At 32.0% G+C, this 23,575-nt stretch overlaps 1 protein-coding gene and 1 non-coding gene across 2 annotated transcripts; one reads left to right on the top strand and one right to left on the bottom strand.

Annotated features, from left to right (window-relative positions):
- Positions 1-1,523: 1,523 nt before the first annotated feature.
- Trnat-agu (transfer RNA threonine (anticodon AGU)) lies at positions 1,524-1,597 on the bottom strand. The gene has a single exon. It is a non-coding gene; the product is annotated as a tRNA-Thr (tRNA).
- Positions 1,598-3,844: 2,247 nt separating this feature from the next.
- LOC126776668 (alpha-(1,3)-fucosyltransferase C-like) lies at positions 3,845-23,168 on the top strand. The gene is made up of 4 exons (XM_050499289.1): positions 3,845-4,272; positions 4,500-4,934; positions 5,542-5,767; positions 23,076-23,168. Exons 1-4 carry the CDS (start codon positions 3,845-3,847, stop codon positions 23,166-23,168), a joined length of 1,182 nt encoding a protein of 393 aa, XP_050355246.1.
- The last annotated feature ends 407 nt before the right edge of the window (positions 23,169-23,575 follow it).

Below are 23,575 nucleotides of genomic sequence, written 5' to 3'. Positions count from 1 at the left end.
CTATATGAAGTAATGTTAATTTGGGTAAAAAAATTCTTAATAATAATTATGTATACTTAAAGAATATATTTACATATATAACATAATTAAATCTTTCCCAATAGGTTTAAGGATTCATTTACAGCCATTTCGGTGAGTTTTAGTAGTTTTATAATTTGAATTTGATTTTTTTAGTGTGAGTTATAGTTAATTCATACAAATATCAAAATGTTCAGGCCACTATTTAAAATAAAGTACTATATTTTTTCTATTCAAATTACAATTATCAGTACTGTAGTTCAATCTACGAACTCAAAAAGTGCATTCGCCCGTCTTACGGAAAACTTGATATTAGAATTTTGACTTTCTGTTAATAGCTAAGCACAAATTAAGAAAATTGAGGCCGCTATGATCTATACTAATAACTGTTCTCCATTTTTTCAATAAGATTTAAAAACGTCAAAGTCTTTTTGTTTCTAAGAATACGAACACCTAAGTTGACCGTTTAATGAAAAAACGAGTATTGAATTGTAATAGCGCTCTTAACAGCAAACATGGTATAATTGAAGCATACATTTCTGGTAATGTCAATTAAAGTTAAAACATTAACAAAAAAAGTTTTGTAATTATTTATAGTGAAGTAATATGCGACTTTTTAAGTGGGCTAAGTAAGTAGTGCTTTTAAGTCTTGTATACATGAAAATGTTGCTGTCAAGTGTTCTGTGGTCAACACTTTCTTAGGGAAATCAGTTAAAAGTAATTGCAAAATGTTGAAAACTTATTTTTGAATAATATACTTATCAAATATAAAACAAAATGAGTATTCTACTATTTTGAGATTCGTGATTCATGGTCTCTCTTGCGAAGCGTAACCACGAATTATAAACTTATGAATATTAACATAATAATTTGTTTCAAAGCAATGACAAAACTCTTAAATAGACAACAAATCAACCTCATGGCAAATGCAGATTCGTTACGGCCCTTAAGGTCACCATTTATCTCACTCCACTCCGAAAAATCTGTACACTGCGATTTATAAACATCTTATATAGCACACCGCCATCTGTGGACTAATATTCGCAATATATGGTATTTTTTATATCTTAAAATGTATGTCTATCTGAATTAGACAAATGGTTTTGATCAAAAAAGACTAAACGGTAACTTGGAGTATTTACTACTGTTCCTTATATATATATATATATATATATATATATATATATATACTTTTTGCATTTGTAATTTTTAGCCGTTTCAAAGATTAACCCGGACAAACAGAGGTACACAAAAAAATCCTCTTTTGTGTTTGGAAACTTGCAATTAGCAGTAGGCAGATATTATAAAATCATAGACAGACACTTTAATTTTATTTATTTGTATAGACTATAAATTCCATTACTATACTTTTTGGAAGTAACCTCTCTTCTTACATTTATTGTTTCTTCTTTCTGAACATAAGATAACGTATATAATAAATGTTAAAATTTAATGAAAAAAAAAATCACATAAATTAACAAAAACGACTACACGCAATTAAACTCAGGCCCCGGCGAGATTCGAACTCGCGATCTCCTGTTTACTAGACAGGCGCTTTAACCAACTAAGCCACGGCGCCGATGGACTTCCACATCGAATATAATCTATATGTACTTTATTCAAGTTGACACTTATAAGTACGTTTGCATTGTCATATTACAGGATTAAATTGAATATAAAGTTACCACTGGTTCGGACTGTAGACGGCGAATAAGCGACTGAAAACTTAATAGAACTTACTCTTTTTGTTACTTCTCTTATGTTATTTATTGTTAAGTATGTTTGATTACTCGTAGTACCTAAATTTAATTGATTAAAAGTAGTGATTGTCTATAGAATCATCATCATCATAATTATAATCGTCATTTTAATACTACGGATTATGTTCGTATTTTAAAATTAGCAGAAAGTTAACAGATATTAAAACTCATTGAATAAACACAAACATAAAATCTTAATATAATTATATTTGTAAATAATTTTACTTTCTGCACAATTACATTCGTAACAAAAAATAAACATTTTTCAAAGCATCTATCAAAATGATTTCTGTGTAAACGAGGGTGTCCTTTATAGAAGGACGCGAACGGACAAGTCTTGTCCTCACCCACATCACGGACACAATACAGTGTTGCGTGTTGGAAAAAATCACGTCAAATCGTTGTGACAAATGAAATTGGATTTTTCTTTTTGAATGAAATTATACAAATGGCATGTTGATATATTAAATCTTTTTGAGTATATATCGTATATACATATACTATTTATTTTTCATCTATTATCATTTTTCTTGTATAAATAATATACAAATATACATTTTAATAAAATAAGGAGGACTGGCAAATGTATGTATGGCAAGGGTATGGTAAATGGTCACCATCGCCCATACACTGACGCTCAAGTCATATTAACCATTCCCTACACCGTCAATGTTATTTTCCTGCCTGCCTGGTGCCAGGCACCACTACACTGGCTCACTCATCCTTCAAATCAAAACACAACAATACTAAGTATTGCTGTTTGGCGGTAGAATATGTGATGGGTGTGTGTAAAAATATATAATATTTGATATGGTTTTTACTAATTGTATAGGGTTTTTTCCTGTCTGTAATCTTAGTAGTAAATGAGTTCAAAAAGTCTGCAAAAAAATTATCTAAAAATGCTATTAATAGATTTAGAGATACCTGTAAACGGTTACTTTAGTATAATTTATTTGTATTACGAAACAAAAATTGTCTTCTTTACTTTTTAAATTTGGACCAGGAGATTGAAACATTTTATATAATATTAAAATTAACGCGTGGTAACAATGTTGGTGGAGTGATATATAATTTTTATTATAGATTATATAATTAGATATAATAATTTTTAAAAGAAAATCATGAGATGAACACTTAGATGTCGGGATTTATAATTATTATACAATTTCGACGGCTTCTTTAGTCTTGTGGCTAATACTTGTTAATATTGCCAGTTTCCAGACTCCAGTGCCGTGCTTCAGAGAGCACCTATATCTGCTCATGTTGGATTGTCCTCCCATCGGATTATAAGAGTGAGAGATAATTTATCTATAATTTCGCGCAAAATCGCGCAAAATCTGACGGGCCGGTTGGCGTGGTTGGTAGATACTTGCCTTTCACTCCGAAAGCTGTGGGTTCGATCCCCACCAAGGACAGATATTTGTGTGCATGAACATGTCTGTTTGTCCTTAGTCTGGGTGTAATTATCTATATAAGTATGTGTTTACAAAAGAAAAGTATTATATCAGTTGTCTGGTTTCCATAGTACAAGCTCTGCTTAGTTTGGGATCAGATAGTCGTGTGTGAATAATGTCCCAGAATATTATTATTATTATTATTATTATAATTGGCTAGTATCTCTTAAAACTGCCGCAGTGGCCCAAATCAGCATTTAAGGCAGCTGTGCAGCAGTGTGATCACCCAAATAAAAGGGTTTTTTAATAGGCCATATAAATACATACAAATTGAATACTCACAAAATGTACGGTTTTAGAGATACACATATATAATATATCTATTTTATCTTGTGTTATAATATGATTATAAAAAATACAGAAAATTATATTGGTACGAAATCTAAAGATATTTGTCAATGTAGTGTATCTACTTGATGAATTATGTAGAAATAGGATGACGAAATCGATTTTGAGAAGCACGAAGGAAACAAATATGGGGACACAACAATTGTTTGGTTCGCAAGAATCTCTTCAGCAAAATATTTATTTAAAACCGTGTCTCCAACTCGTACACATTAATCGGAAACAGTGATCGCAGTCGTTAACTATATTTTTAAATAAACACACAATATGGTCCGAATATTAAAATACGCCAAAGGTCACGTTGTGCTCTTTATAATAGTCACATATTTAGCTATTCTGAAATCATATAGAAAGGTACCAATTATAAGAATCGATCGTTTTCTGCCAGATATGAGAAATATTTTACTTTGGACGAAAATACATGGTTTAGAAGGCGAAGGTCAAAAATATTTTATAGATCAAAAGTGTGCATTTATCAACTGTTATTTTACTACAAACAAAAGTCTATTCGGTGATTTGAGGTATTTCGATGTGATTTTGTTCAATTTACAAGATGTTAGTGAAGGTGCGTATAGCTTGCCTGAATTACGAAGTGCGTCTCAGAAATACATTTTTGTGGCGAACGATTCATCTGATAACTTTCCTGTGTGCAATCCAGTCTTTGATGTTTTTTTTAATTGGACTTGGACTTATAGGTAAGATCTTTTCCATTTTTTATGTTTCTTAACAGTGTTATATCCTTTTTTTGTTATTAATTTATAAAAAAAATATTTATAAGGTTTATTTTTATGTTGTGCAATTAGTATTAATATATTACAGAAATATAAATAACATAATTTAATTCTAGTTGCCTATAATGTTTAAATAAATATCAATTGTTATATATACTATATAGAAATAATAAATAGTGTTTTGTCTGCAGATTCGATTCTACAATATCATATCGTTTCATCACTATTTACAACACATACTATGAAGAACTCGGCAGCCATTTCCAATGGAACTACAACATGAAACCAATAGAACCGTCATTAAAATCTCAATTCGTAACTAAAAGTAAAGCAGCTGTGATCTTTTTAGACAAATGTAAGAGTAGAAGCAAGAGAGAAAATTTGATAAAAGATCTTCAGATTGATTTAGCGATGTATAACCTTGACGTTGATGTATTTGGTTCGTGTGGTCCAAAACAGTGTAAGAGAAAAACAATGAACCCTTGTTTCTGGAGGTTAAGAAAGACTTACTTCTTCTATCTTGCATTCGAAGACTCTTTTGATTACGATTATATAACCGATATTGTGTTGTATGCTTATAATAACAACGCAGTACCGATTGTTTATGGTGGAGCTAGGTATGAAAGGTGAGTTAATTCTTATATATAATCGTGTTGATTAAGAGTTCGCGAAGTCTCAATGACTCGGGCTAGGGTTATTATATTGAAACTGAAGCTGCAGACAAAGTTGCAATCAATGAAAATGAAAGTGACTATCATTTTGACAACCTTTTTTATTTTAATTCGTTTGTTTATCCATTATAAATTCTGTATGAGATTTGATATAGAGTTCGAAAATAATGTTTTTGTAAATTTTTGGCGAATGCATCTTATCTATGTCAGCATCACCCACGTTATTTTTATACTAAGTTTTGTTTAAATTATCAACTTACGATGATTTCTGACAATATCTGTGATTGTTACATACATCAGATGCTCTCTTTTTGATCTTTACGTATATCTATATGTTTAATATATGTAATGTTGATGTTAAGGTAACAAATAAATCCTAACTTAATTTATCACCAACTTTATTCCTTCATTCAAAAAAAACATTAATTTAACCGAAATCGATGAGCAATCATTGATAAAATCTGGTAAAATAATAGCAACCAGATCTTTAGTTAGCTTAATTTCATTTAAAGTAAAAACCATACATTAATATTAAATTTCAATAAAAGTGTATTATTTTCAGCTATCTTCCCCCAGGTTCTTATATAAACGCTCTAAACACGAGCACAATGGCTTTAGCGACTTCTATGCATGATATTATTAAGAATAAAGAGAAATATTACGATTTTTTCCGTTGGAAAAACCACTATACCATCAGCAAATCGCCCGTATTAAACGCGTGTGCCTTGTGCGAAATTTTGAACAGTCCAGCGCGTCTTGTTCAAAATGTTGTTAATTCAAAGTTCAGAGTATGGTGGAATCGTTTATATGAATCACGATGTAAAATTGATTTATTTAAATATTTATTACTGTAAAAAAAATATATGTATTAATGCCACAGATATATCTAAGATTATTATAAAATAAAGTTATGATCATTTTTATATTACCTATTTATCTTCTTAAGGCCCAACCAAATTAGCCTCAGCTTATCTACCAATGTTCTTCTACAATAAATATGTTGTGCCACTGTGGATAAGGCACAACGGAGAACTAAAAAAAAATATTTGCGAACAACATATAAGAACATTGTGTCACCAGGACTTTCTTATGCTGATTGAGATACCAGCTCTTTGTAAAGTCCTTGTATAAATATATTGAGCTTTAGGAAGATATATGTATATATATATATATATATATGTCTTTTATTGTTTTCGTATCGCCTTCATGCCTAAATATTATCTGGTAAAGAATGTTTATTATCATGTTAATTAATTAGGCCTTAAGTGTACCTTTTGTATCAACTGAATCGATTGTTTCGTATATATACTTTAAATATTTTCGTGAACATGCAATTGTTTACTTATTGGAAAACAAGTTTAACTCTAAGTGATAACATAACTCAAATAATCATATGTCATGAAATATACTTATTACCTTATCAAAATATTATTTTACAACAGTATTGCTTGTTAACATAACGGTTATATATTTAACAACTCTCAAATTTCCGTTATCAGAATCCCGTTCAATCCACAAACAAGGATTAAAAGTTTAAATTATTTGATCAGATTAACGTATGGCGTAACAACGTTTTCGCTGGACATTGTGGACATTTTGGGTCCTTTGTAATTAAACTTTAAAGCCCCGTTTGCCATTTATTGTTGTTAAATATTTACAAAACAGTCTTTGTGTATGCTTTTGATACTGTATCAATTTGATTGGTTTGTCAATTTTATTATTAATATCTTTTTGTGATACACATTTCCGCGCCGTGAATTTGTGTGGCGTTCCAGTTTGTTTTTTAAATTATATCTTCACAGATATTTATGTCCGTGTCATTATTCGAGTGTTTTTTGTGTCTCATTTCGCTCCGTCAAATAATTTTATGGAATATACACGTGAAAAATAGTGTGAAACATGTACATATATTTAAAAATACATTAATCATAATCTATTTTAATTTATACAAATATTATAAATGCAAAATTTACTCTGTTTGTCTGTTACGCTGTCACGACAAAACTATTGAACCGATTTTGATGAATTTGGTATGAAGCAATCTTAAACCTCTTTTTATAACTAAAATCTCTTCCTAATATGCGGGTGAAGCCGCGAAAAGTAGCATCATTTTATACTTTAAAAATAGTTTATATATAACATACAACAATTTATTTCATAAATAATATATAGATATATATATTTTATACGTATTTATAAAAAAATATAGACGTCTAATTTATTTTCTGAATAAATCGTTTTTTTTCGCTATGTACAGTAAATACAATGAAGGCTTTCCTGAAGGAAGCGCTTAATTACTATGCTAAGTGTGCTTTGTCCCATAAGTCTAGTTTTTGCCGGATTTCGGGGACAATCTAAATTTCTAATCATCCACGCCTTTATCGTGTAAATGCTCTAATAGTAGTTTTTGTCATCGTATCCCTAATACCTTTATCAACTGTTATATGTAAGTTATCATTTTCTTCTTCTTAATATTCTGTAAAGATTATTCTAGAATTGTAATAATTGCTACTTGTTCACTTGGTGGTGCTTTGTTTAGGCCTGTTTGGGTAGGTACCTCTGGCCTATCAAATGTTTGTGCGTATCTTGTTTTTTTCTTGTTTGTATGGTAAGTGAGCCAGTGAAGCATCAGGAATTTAACATCTTAGTTCTCAAGGTTGGTGGCGCATTGGCGATGGAATAGTAAAAATAGGGGAAGTTGAGTCTGACATATCAACGCACAGCCCAAACTGCTGGGCCTATAAAATTTACAAACAGGTTTCTTTCACACAGTAGGTTAGCACTAAGGATTGATAAACCCTAAGGTATAAAGGGGATGAAAGTTTGTTTAAACATCATTCATTTTTGAAAAATGAAGTGTTGAAATTGGTATTTAGCAACCCTGAATTATGACGCGAGCAAAACTGTGGGTGAAGCTCTAGTTATTTATACATACGTGGAAGCTTTTTTTTATTTATGTTTGTGTATCAATTATAGATTGTTTGTTTTCGAAATAAATAAAATGTTTTGATTTATGCAATATATATATTTTCCACTGTTTATCTAGTACAGTTATATTATAAAATTAAAGTATTTTTTTCGGATTCATTACTGGAAAAAAAACCGTACAAACATATAACTGTTCTATAATATAAGTGTGATGATTACTATTTAGAAAATCAGGAAGGTTATTTATGACATAATTATTTATTTTCGACCTTTAAAACCATTAATAGAACTAAGAATAGAAGAAAGAGTAATTATTTATAATTATAGAATTTTGTAATTATCTACTTATATGGTTTGATTCTTGTAATGACGTTCTCCTAACTGATTTCGGAAATTTCAAGGAAGACTAGCAAACTGCACAAGTCAAATTATAGTGCACAAGTGTGTGCGCGAACATAGGTGCACTCTCTATTCCCTCACCCTCATAATCCGATAGGACAGTACATCCGATACGACCGGAAAAAGTTCAAGCGCAGGACCAGCAGCTTCACGTGCATTCCGAGGCATAAGAGTGTACACTTCCATCTTCGATACTTTGGGCTACTACGGAGAATCTTTCGGCAGAAAAACCAATATCTTCTTATAGGAACGACCTGGGGTTCGAATTCAGGAGTTTGGGATCCGCAGTCTTATATTTAGCCACTTGACCCACGAGGCAGAATAAATTAATTCAGCACATTTTGTACGTAAATAAATCGGGTCGTTTGCTTATAAAAAGGATCAATAAAAAATTTACACTTATTTAACGAGTACAACAGCCTGAGGGCAACACAAATGGATGAGTACTTTATCTTTCAACCTTATCCATTAAAAAAAACACAATTAAAAATAATGATATGTACTGGTAGAGAAATATATAATTTTCAGTAAAAAAAGTATCTAAAACGAAAAGATTATAAAAAAAATGTTTGCCCTTGTCATTAGCTAAAAATTAAATGGATAAGTAAATATAAATAAAAAAATATTATCATATAAGAAGGGAATATCTACTACATAGTACAGAAAAAAAAGTTTTGTAATTTTCCATCTCAAAAAAAAACCACGGCTTCAAATTAAAATGTACCCTTAATATTTCCCGTCAAAGCAAAAGTATCAAACTATGTAGAGGCGAGACGTCTTGTGAAAATGTTTAATGGCACCGGCTGTTTACCTTCGAATACAGTTTCCAGAAAGTTCAGTTGGAAAATTAGTTTCCGAGACTCTTAGATACCTCTGGGTTAGACCAGATACTGCTTTATTATTCATAGATAAATTAACGATACATATTGATACATAACTTTTCTTGTTTCTAAACGTAGATTGTATTTTTAAACGTTATCTAATTGTATACTAATAACGATTCACAAATAAATTAATTCCTTTGCATGCTGTACAAGTTCTCTTTTTGAAATGTATTTAATTGTAATATCTATAAAAAAGTTACATTTACAAGACTTAGAACGAAGTTTATGGGTTTAGTTATATGTTGTAAGTCCAAAATAACTAATAAATATTTCTTATACATACAGACAAAAAAATAAAAAATATTTAATACTTTCGTTTTAAATATATGTTTACTGAATTTAACATATAATAAGTGTATTTATTTTAGTGAGACCGAACTTTATTTAAGGTAAGGTAATATAGTCCTGTTAATAAAGACATAAAAGGGGGCTTCTATTACAAAAGGTAGGAGAGTTAAAATTCGGTAGATTAATTTACTTTAGTATAATTTTAAGTTTTTAACGAAAACACTATTGATATGCGTATATTGTCAGTTTAAAATGAACGGTATCAACATCACGATTTGTTACTTTATTCAATAAATAATTCAAAATTGAAAAAGAGTATAAATTATTCATTGAAATAAATATTTTTTAATATATTTTAATCCTTTTTAATATTATAAATTCCTAAGTGTGTTTTTTTTTGTTTGTTTGTTACTCTTTCACTTCTTAATTACGCAACCGATCATCATGAAATTTAACACGTTGTCAGGGAACAGAAAAAGACATATGCATTCCTATTACCCCCTCTCCCTACTGTCACGCGATCGAAAACTAATCTCCAATTATTTTATAAATATTACCAAATGATACGTAACTAACAAAATATTAACAGAGAGAAAATAAATCAAATGAACTTATAAACTGAAGATGGCAAGGCAGCTGAGGTAAATTTTCCCAGTTTAAAATGGAATAGTCTGGAAAAAGTAATCCACTTTACCAACAGCAAGTACGTTTGCGTAGGTAAATTAGTTGCTAGTTCTGCCTGTGAAGTTAGATTGCCTTGACTTCCTTTAATTTTTGTCTACAGGCTATTTGCTTTTATTTGGTTTACGAGATGTTTGTTAGCAAATAAGTAAAATATAATATACACTACCTTATTAATAGCTAAGTTATTTTATTATATATCTAAAACCTATTATATTATTGAAATATATATTCATTGTGTTCATTGAGCCGTGATTGCCGAGTGACGATTGGACGTGAATTTTAACATAAGATTTAGGCTTCAAGCCCGCGTAAAGACTTTTCGTGTGTCAATTTGGAATAAGTTTCAAACAAAAAAATATCTATAAATGTGCCACTACTGGTCAAAGTGTTCCTCTCCTCTCCATTAGACCACCAGGTTGCTCCGTAGAAGACACTTGCAGGTAGACACGATATTTCTACATTTAAATATTAGATAAATAATAATAAGTGTACATATATCTGCTAGATATTTTGGACGAAATCATTTTTGAAAAAGAAAATAATTATAAATAAGCTTCACTTTAAGTCGGGATTGTTAATTCTAAAAAGTATGCATTTTTAACAATATAAGTGTATTACGAAGAGCATCAAGAGGATTTGGCGTCAGTGAAATAGCCAAGAGCCATGAAGGGTCAGTAAAGCACACTCATCGCTTTCGAATTGAGTTGTGGAAAAGCAAACTTACTTCACCTATATACATACATATGTATTATAGTTTAAATGCCTCGTTGAACTAGTGGCTACCTTATAAGTTTGCAGATTTGAAGTACCGGTTTCACCTACTGGCTCGGTAGACTCAAAAGTTATTCTATCACCTCGAAGTTTAGAACCTGGCGGTGTATACTCTCCCCTGCGTCAAATATCAGCTAAAACCGTGGAGCAACCCTCTTGATTTATTTCTGATCGTTTCACCATAATTTTAACTTATATACAATTGTGATAATTCTGTAGATCTGTCAGACTTTTTGAATAAATAAATGCTTTTATTATTAATACGTAATAAGAAAAATATATATAAAGAAATGTAGTAGATCACCAGCCTGAAGCGCTTTTTAAAGCTATTTGTATTACTACATTAATTTAAATTTTAGCTATGTCTGCTTAATTTATATCTTTGCTTTTTCAACAAGGAAAGTAATTACAGTCTAATAAGATTTTTTATTCGCTAAAGTTATATTAGGTTAAATGAGCCAGTGTAATTAAAATAACAGACGCAAATAAAAAGTATTTATTCAAATTATAAAATTCATTATTCAAGTTTTACAAACATTTTTATCGTTACTTGAAATTGTAAATATCTACGGTTTTCGTATTTTCTTTAGTATTTATTATCGAAATTGAGGAATTGAGGAACTTATATTAGTTCATTTTCTGTTCCATAAATCTGGTTTGGGATCTATATTTCCCATGATAATTATACAATTAATTTTTAAATTAAATTAGTCTACATTTGGACACACTGTAAATTAACGAACAAAACAGCTTAGGTACTTTTTTAAAATAAAATATTTCAACAATTCGTGTATAACTGTAGCAGTAGGATAAATAGGATAATAGAGTATATTCATAGTTGTAGTAGCATCAATATAATCGTAGTATTTTATATATTTTATTTTATATTTTATTGTTTCAGTCACCGATGTAAATGTTCTCATTCATATTTTTAATTTGGAACAAATGTATAGAACTAAGGAAGAATGCGGGTGAGATAAAACGACAAAAAAGCGATACTAATATTGATGCAGTTACCTGTAATCCAGAATTGGCTAGCCCAGTCGCCTATATGTACTTATTATATATACAATAAGTAAAAAATAAAAATAAAACATTTTAATCTAATTCCGTTTTTCTTTAACCTATAATAATCTATAAAAGAAGTCATCCGAGCTTTTAGTTTCTTTATATTCTTTATTGTATTTATATTTCAGAATGGTTTTGTCTCGGATTTAATACTTCACTGTTCAGTATTCAGCGGACGACGGTGATTTTCCAATGAACGGGCGCGTGCGAATGCAAAGACGCGATGTCTTCATTGTGGTGGCGTTATTCTGGATGGAGTCGTTTATCGAAATAAATATTTACGTAGAAATGATTTGACTTGACAAGTTACTAAATTTTCTTCTTGTTGGGCTTCTTTTTGCCAGCCCATCAGTACAACCTACTCATCACATATTCTACCGCCAAACAGTAACACTTTGTACTGTTGTGTTCTGGTTTGAAGTGTGAGTGAGATGAAACTACAGGCACAAGGGACGTAACATCATAGTTCTCGAGGTTGATAGCGCATTGGAGCTTACGGGGTCAGGTGTTCAGCTTATCATAAATTGGCCCAATTGCCAGTCCGCCTACCTATTTAAAAAAAAAACAAACCCGTTTGTAAAAATTTTCTGCACTACATACTGTTAATATACATATGTTATTTAAACACTTCAACTAAAATGTTTACATAGCTAGTTTTTGTCAGCGGCTTCGTCTGCGTGTTAGGGTTTTACGTGTTATGTATAAAAAAGTAACCTATGTACTTCCTTGAGTTCAAGCTTGCTTTATACCAAATTTAATTAAAATCGGTCCAATAGTTTAGCCATTAAAGCGTTATAGACAGAATCACTGAGTTACTTTCGCTTTTAGAATATTAATAAATATGATTTTGTTAATCAAATAACATAGAAATATATATTTAAAAAGTAAATGTTTTGGGCTTTAAGTAGAATGGTTTTTTTTTTAACTTTTAAGTAATAATATATTACATAAAATTTCTTTTTGTCTAGAATTCTCCAGCAATTCTACTCAATATTCAATCTGATTGCAATTAACACTATAAGCAAATATCTTTTGAAAGTGCAAACTATTAACAACTACGCAAGATATAGTTTAACGTGCTCTTCAAAGTACTTGCCAACCAACTCGAGCAAACAAATATTTGCATATCAAATATTTTGAATGGGAATCTAAAACACAATCCGATGACCAAATTTATCACTATTATGTTTATTAAAAAACTATTCATACCAAAATTTACTTTTTTTACATTCCTTCCAGAATAGTCCTCCCGTGTGGAGGGGAGTTCTCGCTAATGAGATTCTTTGGCTCGCGGTTTGCATTTCAGATCAGATTTGCGCTGCCTCGGAACACTGTACTACTGAACTCATTCCCTAATAATGAGATTTCAGTTGGGTGCTCACCTTTGAAGAACTTCTACATTATTCTACATCATTTGTGTGTATTTAAAACTTAGCAATATTTTTGTCAAATGATTTTACAGAAAATATTACTTTCATTTAACATATGCTTACAAAATTAATATATAGTTTGGAGTTTCCTTGATCACTACAACAGCGTTGTAAAAAAGACGCGCCAATTTAAAACCGCCATTTTGTTGGTTGTCAAAAACGTAAAGTAATTAATAAATTTTTGGCGCTATCTCTGATTTGTTAAAAGTGTGTTATTTGAATTTTTAAGAGTAATTGTGTGAGTAATTTACATTTCCAATTCCCGGTTTTTAGAAAATCTGTATATATATTGTTTGACGACGTAAGGAGAACAACTATGAAATTTGTTTTTTTATTTATTTTCTCTTTCATATAAGGTGGAAGGATAAGTAAGGCGGTTTGGCAAACGGGTCATCTGATGGTTAGCGGCACTATAATTAATAATTATTTTTGTGATATTTTCTGTACAACATGGTATATCATAAAATCATGACGATTTCAACGATCGCGTGGCGCTGGATTTCATATATTTAGTAAAAGCTATCTTTAGTAAAAAAGTTGAAATAAAAAGCGTTAATTTTATAATTATTTAGAAATAGAGAAAAATCTATAAAGAAATTTTACTAATGCTATTAACTATCTATCACTATCACATCGCAATATGGTGACAAAAAAGTAACATCTCATATCAGATGAACAAATGTATTCAAGGGGCCCATTTGAGATTCAGTCCCACGCATGTGTCATAGACAGTGGCCCTCCTGGGACGAGGTAGACGGGCAAAAACTGAATATTGGAGATATGCTCACATTATTGCCGCGCGGGCCCAAGATTTGGGACGACACGAATTCCGTATTTATTGTTAGACGAGAAAAAATTATGTTTAAAAGTAAAGTGAACAAACAAATATCATTGATTCATTAAAGAAGATAGCTCAGGAAATGGGCTATAAGCGTATATACTAAACATAGTAAGTCAGTAATGAATATTGGAACTGGTGTCTAAGAGTTTTAAAATATTATGTCCCTTGTCCCAGGAATTAGACTGACTCACTCACCAATTAAAACAGAAGACAGTTATAGAAAATATTGCTTTTCGATGGTAGAATAACTGGTACCACAGATTAACCTGCACAAAGTGATACATATTGCTGTACATATTTAGTGTTTTTTTTATTTTTTTTTGATATATTTCATACATGGAAATTAAACGAGTTTAGCATTTGCTTTTATTTATTACCATTAGCAATGTTCGAGGGAATAGACATCATAATTGACAATGCGCTTTCAACAACGGTGAATTTGTTATGCTAGTCATGTTTGTTATTACACTGGCTCAATTCAGTTTGGTTCAACGGTACAATCAAATTCGAGAGTAAATTATACGTATCCAAATAATTGTCATTAGTAAAAGCTGCACATAACATAAGGGTTATTTCTAAATAATTTCTTATGAAATATTCAAGTTTTACTAATCATTTGAAATTATATTTAAGATAATTTAAATAGTATTTCTCTATCGCGATAAAAGTAAAATCTATAACAATGGAAACTCAGTCCCAAGAGCCTAATACATAATGGATAACAGCCAGGCTAGTTTCAATAAAGGATTTTTTGCATACTCCTTACATTCTGTTATATTGTAACATCGTTTTCCTTTAAATTTATTCCCTTTTTCTATGACTTTTTAACGATATTCATAGCATAAAAGTCTAAACAGCTATTTTTTTATTCGAAACATTTTTATCGCGTTAATTTGTTTGCGCTACGTAATACATTTATGTTATGAAAGCTGAATCTTTTTATTATATTGTAGGTAGGCGGACGGGCAAATGTGCCACCTGATGTAAAGTGGTCACCACTGCCTATAGACATTGGTGATGTAGGAAGTACTGACCATACCTTAAATCGCCAATGCGCCAACAACCTTTCTTTTTTTTTTCACCTGATGGTAAGTGGTCACCAAACGCCCTTAGACATTGGCATTGTATGAAATGTTAACCATCGCTTACATCACCAATGCGCCACCAATCTTGGGAACTAAGATGTTATGTCCCTTGTGCTTGTAATTACACTGGCTCACTCACCCTTCAAACCGGAACACAAAAATACCAAGTACTGCTGTTTTGCGGTAGAATATCTGATGAGTCCTTCCAAGTAAAATTTACAATATTGTTATATAATATACTAAATATAAAACTCATTATCATATTACCTATTTCGCTACTATCCAGTGTCGATATATATCTAATTTTTAGAAGTATTTAATATAGATTTTGCTTGACACATATTTCATAGATATTGACTTTTGAAATTGAATCAACAACACCTGATACCACAACACAACAACAACCAAAGATATGTTACTTGCATTTTAACATTCACATCATTGATTGAAAAAAAAATGACTCGTGTGAATGCAGTGTTCATGTGTCAAAGTGTTGTCAAATAATGACATTAACAGATGAGAAAAAAAAGAGCGAATAATAATCTTAAAAAAAAAAAACATTTATTTTAAATTTCTATATACTCATTTATATTCTAAATTTTAAACATTGAATACATTCTGCATGATGGTGGCACAGGCAGCGACTTACATTTAAATTTGTAAATAAATAAATTTATTTTTCCAAATGATATCTTTCTCTGCAGTTGAAAAACTTAGGAGTATAGGGCAAAAACCTGTATTAAGAATATAACACCTCGTATTGACTCTACTGGTGACAGGAGCCCTCCTGGTTCATTTTCGGAATAAAGATTCAACAGGATTGAAGATAATGCTGCTAGCATTCTTGCTACCATTCCACACAGTCATGATTTGTACAGTAGCTATTTTTAATTTGCGTTAATGTTAATATTTCTTATGTAATTTTAACTTATATAATAAAGATTTATTTTAAATGCGATTGAAATAATTTATATGGATATTTATAAAAAGTAAAAGCATTTATCACTGGATCGTATACTTAACCAACGCGGATGGGTGACCACGCGAGCGTCCACGATCTATCTTCATCTCGACTCGATTCCGCGAGCGACGTGTCCATTGTTGGAACGTGATGTATTGCCTGTTCTGTGCGTTTGAAATAATCATTTGTTTTTTGATTGTTGTGCTTCGAACGTCATAATTGCTAAACAATTGTAAAAATAAATGTATATATTTTAATATATGCTTGAATTTGCATTAAAATAAATGAGCGATAATTAATTAATTTGAATGGTACAAATATAAATAATTTGTTATCGGAAAGTATAGTTAAGTGTTCCAAGTTATGCCTTACGTCTGTATGTATATGTGTAATAAGATCAGATCAATAATTATTGATGTCAGTGTTAAACATGTCTATTAAATTGTTCATCACTATAGATGACTGAAAAGATTACATATGTTTTTAGAAAAGCATGTCACCATATCGTATCGTCTGAAACAACGCTTAATGTATACGGATTGACGAATAGTCTTCGTGTAATGGGGGGATTGAGTGATCACCCTCCAATCTGACAAGTTAGTTCATGTGATGGATGGTATACGTCGCTGAGCGGTAATACGTGGCCGATTCATTATTGATTGACTTTTTGTATGGATGTATTATTATATACTGTTAATTATGGTATAAATAGTGTAAGCATAGTATTAAACGTGTTCTATGTATCTAATAGTAAAGTTATTTGACTACCTCGTTGGTCTAGTGGCTTGATGTAAGGCTGCAGACCCGGAGGTCCTGGGTTCAATTCCCAGGTCGAGCCAAAATAAAAGTTATTTCTGTCAGAAAATTATCAGTAGCAGCTCGGAGTCTGGAAGTTGGAAGTGTGTACACTCCTGTGCCTCGTACGCACGTAAAGTCGTTGGTCCTGCGTTTGAACTCTTTCCGGTCTTGTCGGATTGGTGTCCCATCGGATTATGAGAGTAAGGGAATAGAGAGTGCACCTGTGTTTGCGCACACACATGTGCAATATAATATCTCCTGTGCAGTTGGATTATCTCTCTTGAGATTGGCCACCGTGGCCGAAATCGGTCTGGAGGACATTATTAGTAAAGTTATAATGTATGACGGTATAAGTTTCACTAACAATTAGTTGTTGTGTTTTTTCTCAAGTTTTTCTTATAGATTTAATTAAGACTTATTTATTGCAATCAAAATGTCAGTAGTATATCCAAATCTAGTTCCGTATATTTTTAATGGGCTAATGGCCTAATCGGTGTGACGACATCATCTATCATAAGATTTATAAAATAACCTTTGTCTAATATTTAATGAACAATTTGATTTAAAACTTTTTCAAAGATAGAACGGAATTGCGTTCATCATTTTTGAAAAGAGAAACGGATTCCATTATTCATGGTAAATTTATTAAAAAAATATTACAACAAATGCTTAAAAGCTTAAAAATGCGTTCCTTTAAAAGGAATTTTTAATTATTGAATAACTGAAACTACGCTTCGCAATATCGAATATTTTTGAATAGAAAAGGAATCTTTGAATGTCTATCAACTAGAATTATAAAGTTAGAAATATTTTTATATCTTTTAAACTATTATGATCCTTGTTTAATAATAATAATTTTTATTTTAGAGAAATATAAAGTAAAAAATTGAAAAATACTGGCCCTGATTGAAGCATCATGTAGGTAAAACTACACTATATTATTTTGAAACTATTCTCGGTAACGATGTGATGTGTGGCACGCTAATACTTTACTTAAAGAATTTCAAAGCACTCAGAGCATCCCCTCGGGAACTCAGTATTAGAATCACTTGTGCGGAACCTTAATGTTGCAGTAGAAATATTATAATATCATTTGAACAACGTCAGCCTTACGTCAGGACTGTGCTGCGCGACGCGTCAAAGTGCAAATATGTTTGCGCAAACTTTTGTACACTGTCACACATCTTCTGTCAATTTTAGTCTTAACGGCCTTTTGTTTATTTGAAATATTAAACAAATAAAAGCCGTTTGTTAAAAATCTGCGGATAAACAGATGTTATTAATTAATTAACTGTATTCTGGGAATTCATTGGTGAATTTTAAATATTTGAAGCGATTTTGGATATTATGTGTTAAGAAAAAGAAACAATAACAAAAATATCAAAAAACTAACATCATATTTAAAGTAAACAAAAAAATAATATAATCAGAATGGTGTGAAATAGTTTCGCGTTGTTTACAAAGAGAATCCGACTCAATTTTTACCTGTTTGACATACAACACCGGTACATTCCTTACGTAAATGGAGCTCAATTTGTTCATATCCTTGCTTGAAGGTATGCAATAACGCTATCGTTATGCCAGCTACACTGCTATAGTATTGCCATGTTATAATTTTCCCACATAGTTGCCCTGCGTTATTGGAAACTATTAAAATGTTTTTGTTATTATATATTGAATCACGTAACTTAGACGTTTGGAAGTTTTATCGTTTGCGATGTGTATGGTTTATATTTTAATTTTTTTTAGATTTAATACAATTTCATTTTAAGAATATTGCTTTTATTTGTTATCGGCATTAAGTGCAATTAATTACTGATTGTTTTAAAATAAACCTATATGATGTAAAAAAAAAACAAAAAAGAAAACGAATGTTTACCAAAAGAAGCTAATGTTTGTTAGAAAACAAAGCTTTCTTATTTCATAATATATAATAACATATAATATTATAATCCAATTAGTATTTAGCCAAGCGTTCTATCTATCTATCCGTTCATACGATGTGCTAATACGATGTGTATTCGCACACAATTTCGAATATATATATATATATATATATATATTATGTATATGCCATACTTATCGTTTATTTGTTCCCTTGTCCTTAAATTAAACTACAATACCATAAGCTCTTCTAATTGTGTGTATAGTAAATTTATAATAATAACAATATTAATAAACAATATTAACTTAAGCATGGTCTACCACATTAAGTATGCTAACAGTACGGTTAGCAATTTTTCCTCATAAAACATAAATTCTGGTATAAGTTTGAATGATCTTACTGTACTTTGATCTAATTTTATCGTCAAACTTTTGCTATGATCGCGTACTCATTTCGGCGCTCAGAAGAAATTTGATTATAAAAAGGTAAATAAATCTTAGTTCATTTCTTAAGCCTTCTGAAGTCCGTCATCTATATTTATTTGTTGTTGTTGTTTGTCTATATATGGAGGGAATTGTTTAGTTTTATTGATTTTCAGGAGATATATTGGTATATGTAATTTGTAGTTGCAATAGTTACATATATAGTACATGTTTGACAAATATTATATTGTGTTTTTTAAATAAAAATGTATTTAAAGTTTTTCTTCATTAAGTAACATTATAATTATTTTCTAACTTAATAGCCTATATTGTGGTATTCTTTATGTTAACTTCGATTGTATTTATTAGAATTTGTTGTAAAAAAGATTTTATTAAATTTTACATTAATTTACGTGTGGTGACGGCGACGAATATCACCACCCCATCTCATCCTGTGGGGGGCGTAGAAGTCGACCCGAGGGAATATACACCAGAGTACGGGCAGCAGCGTCTCTCTGAGTACTATGACTAACTTACTGCGATCGCCAACCCGTCTGCCAAGCGTGGCGATTATGGCATATCCCCTCAATGATTCGCGCAACTAAACCACGGCCCCTAGTCCCTGGCAGCCCTGCTATTCCTAGCCTTGGTAACAGCTGTGGTAAAGGCGGGTCAGGGGGTGCTAAGAATCCCTGGCAGATTTCGTGTTACCAACACCGACGACCTCTGGCCCTGGCAACATATAACACGCGTACACTGCGGACCGACGATCATCGAACTGGAGGAAAAACTGAGTAGGTTAAACTGGGATATCGTCGGATTATCCGAAGTCCGAAGACAGGGGGAGGATACGATGGTCCTGAAATCCGGTAACCTACTCTATTTCCGAGAGGGCGATCAACTGTCTCAAGGTGGTGTCGGGTTCATAGTCCACAAGTCCCTCGTTAACAATGTTGTGAAAATCGAGAGCGTGTCGACTAGGGTGGCGTACCTTCTACTCAGAATCACCAAGCGGTATTCTTTGAAGGTCTTACAGGTATACGCGCCGATTTCGACACACTCCGACGATGAGGTAGAGGTCATGTATGAGGATTTATCTAAAGCCATACATACCAATAAGACTAATTTCACTGTTGTAATGGGGGACTTTAACGCGAAGCTGGGCAAACGATTCGGTGATGAGTTAAAGGTGGGACCACATGGAATTGGAGACCGCAACCCTCGGGGCCAGATGTTGGCCGACTTTATGGAGAAGGAAGGAAGAAGCCAGGTCAATGTAAATGGACCTGGGTGAGCCCTGATGGGAAAACCAAGAATGAGATAGATTTCATCTTGTCGACAAGAAGACAAATATTGCAGTCAAAACCGGGAGCGATCACAGACTATTAAGAGGCTCATTAAATATCAATGTTAAACTCCAGAGGTCAAAGATGTTTTCAAGCTTCGGGACGGGAACGGACTTGGCATCAATATCAACGGCGAGTACATCACTCATCTTCAATTTGCCGATGACATTGTAATTATGGCTGAGACCTTGGAAGACCTCGGCACTATGTTCGATGACCCTGCTGAGGTTTCCCAACAAGTGGGTCTAAAAATGAACATGGACAAGACGAAAATTATGTCGAACATCCATGTTGCACCCACTCAAGTCAGGGATGGAAATTCTGCACTCGAAGTTGTAGCCAACTATGTCTACCTAGGTCAGACCATCCAACTAGGTAGGTCCAACTTCGAGAAATAGGTCAATCGTCGAATTCAATTCGGCTGGGCAGCGTTCGGGAAGCTACACGATATGTTCTCATCCCAAATACCGCAGTGTCTCAAGTCGAAAGTCTTCGACCAGTGTGTGTTGCCAGTGATGACTTATGGATCAGAGACGTAGTCACTCACAATGGGCCTCATAAGAAGGCTCAAGGTCACTCAAAGGGCAATGGCCTCTCCATTGCCCTTTCTATGCTCGGAGTTTCTCTGCGAGATCGAATCAGAAATGATGAAATCCGCAGGCGAACCATACTAACCAACATAGCCCGAAGAATTGCTAAATTGAAGTGGCAATGTGTCCACATTGCTCGCAGAACCGACGGCCGCTGGGGCAGAAAGGTTCTCGAGTGGCGACCACGAACCGGAAGACGCAGCGTGGGCAGGCCCCCTACAAGGTGGACCGACGACTTAGAACGAGTCGCGGGAAGCCGTTGGATGCGGGCAGCGCAAGATCGGCCAACGTGGAAATCCTTGGGGGAGGCCGTTGTCCAGCAGTGGACGTCTTTCGGCTGATATGATGATGATGATGATTACATCAAACATCAATATCATATTTATAACACGTCAATTATTCTTCTAAATATCTAATATATCCGTATAATAAAGTTAGAATAACACAAACTTTATAATGTATTATTTTATTTAGATATTGGGGATAATGGATTTCCTAATAGGTACAAGAAAGTCGGTTATAACAACACTTGATAAAGAACAAATAGCCACTTCATAGCATGAATCAGGAGATTCAGTCTGTTAATAGCTTTTGTTCGATGCGATACAAACCTCAACTACTGTCCGTTTGATCTTTGATGGAATTACTTCGAGAATGTCTGCATAAAGTCCAAGCTATTTCTAACTTTGACGTCACAAACTAGCCCTTAAAATTGCTTATATGTGATTCTAAATTTGAAACTGGGCGCTATCGATAATATTACCATGTATTGGTTATATATTTGAGCCTTTGGTCATGGTTTTGTTCAAAATAAATCGCTCTTAAAATGAGTGTACAATATTATTATGTACTTTTTCTTAGTTCATATTTTACAACTATCAAATATATAACATAAAATAGCTCATAAATGTAAAATTGATAAAAATACATCTACTAAAAAGGTCGATCTAGTACAGAATACCACATGTCCCAAGCCTATAGATGCATCATGAAAAATGGTCAAATAATAATAATTTTATTTAGTTTACAAAATAACAAGTAACATTTTTTGTGATCAATTAGATAATGCGAAAACTGGTACTTGCAATAGGAAAACCTGTTCAACAAGACATAGGGCCTCCACTCCTATTACATGAACATTGATATGTTATTTCATTTCAACTAGTCATCTAATTAAATTTCTCAAAAACCATAAAAAAAAACAAAAAGTAAATGTATAAAACTGAGAAATATGAAATAATAAAATAATAAATCGTAATAATTAAAACAGAACAAATAGTGTATTATGTCCGATAATAATGAATTTCTACAATACTAAATATTCCAAAAGGCTTTCAGAACATTTGTATAAATTCCCTTGTATATATTATAATATTACAAAGATTGCATATATTCGAAATTAATACCGGTTTTGTTAATCCGAGACGGCAGTTATCACATTTATATCTGAATCGAAGATTGTGGGTACTAACCTATTCCAAAGGGTCACTGCTGCCCATAGACATGGACACTGCAAGAAATATGAGTAATCCCTTACTGTCGATGTTGTTTTCTGCCGGTAGAATGTATGGTATCTGTATTAAAATTGACTTTATAAGGTTTGTTTCACACATACTAAACAGGTAAATAAAATCTTGTAAAAATTCAAGCACAAGCAATCTGAAAGCACGAATCTCGCTCTATAATTTATACGGGCGATACGAAAACTCAAAACAGATGCTGTCGCTGTGTACTTGTAAACAGTTCGCAAAGTTTAGAGGTTTTGACATGGAAATAGAGTCGTCCGTCCCGATGCAAATTACTGAATAATCCGCTTATTGAAATGCCATGACAATGAGAGTCTGTTGTTGATATCTGCGCTCACGTCCGCCGTGTAACGATACCGCTTCGAATTTTATATCTCTAAGTTAGCGGAAGCAATAATAAATTTTAATTTTTAATAGAAATGTTAATAGAAATTTTTAAGAACAGGATGTTGAATGTATATATTTTATCGAATTAAACAGTTGGCATAGTAATATTCTTATATACTGGGACACTGGAGTTTTAGTCAAGTTTTTAATTTATCCAGTTTCGTGAGTCTGTGAAAGTAGCTATGTTCTTTAATTTTTTTTTGTTTAATTTTCGGATTCCCGAACAGAGGCTAAATTCGGAAAGGATTTTAATATGAGATGAAACACTTTGTCTTAATAGTGAAGCTCTAAAGTCAGCCAAAT

The sequence above is a fragment of the Nymphalis io genome, chromosome 21 (genome assembly GCF_905147045.1).
Source record: "Nymphalis io chromosome 21, ilAglIoxx1.1, whole genome shotgun sequence".
NCBI classification, from domain to species: domain Eukaryota; kingdom Metazoa; phylum Arthropoda; class Insecta; order Lepidoptera; family Nymphalidae; genus Nymphalis; species Nymphalis io.
Note: the sequence above shows the minus strand (reverse complement) of the source record. Positions and strands in the feature narration are given on the sequence as shown.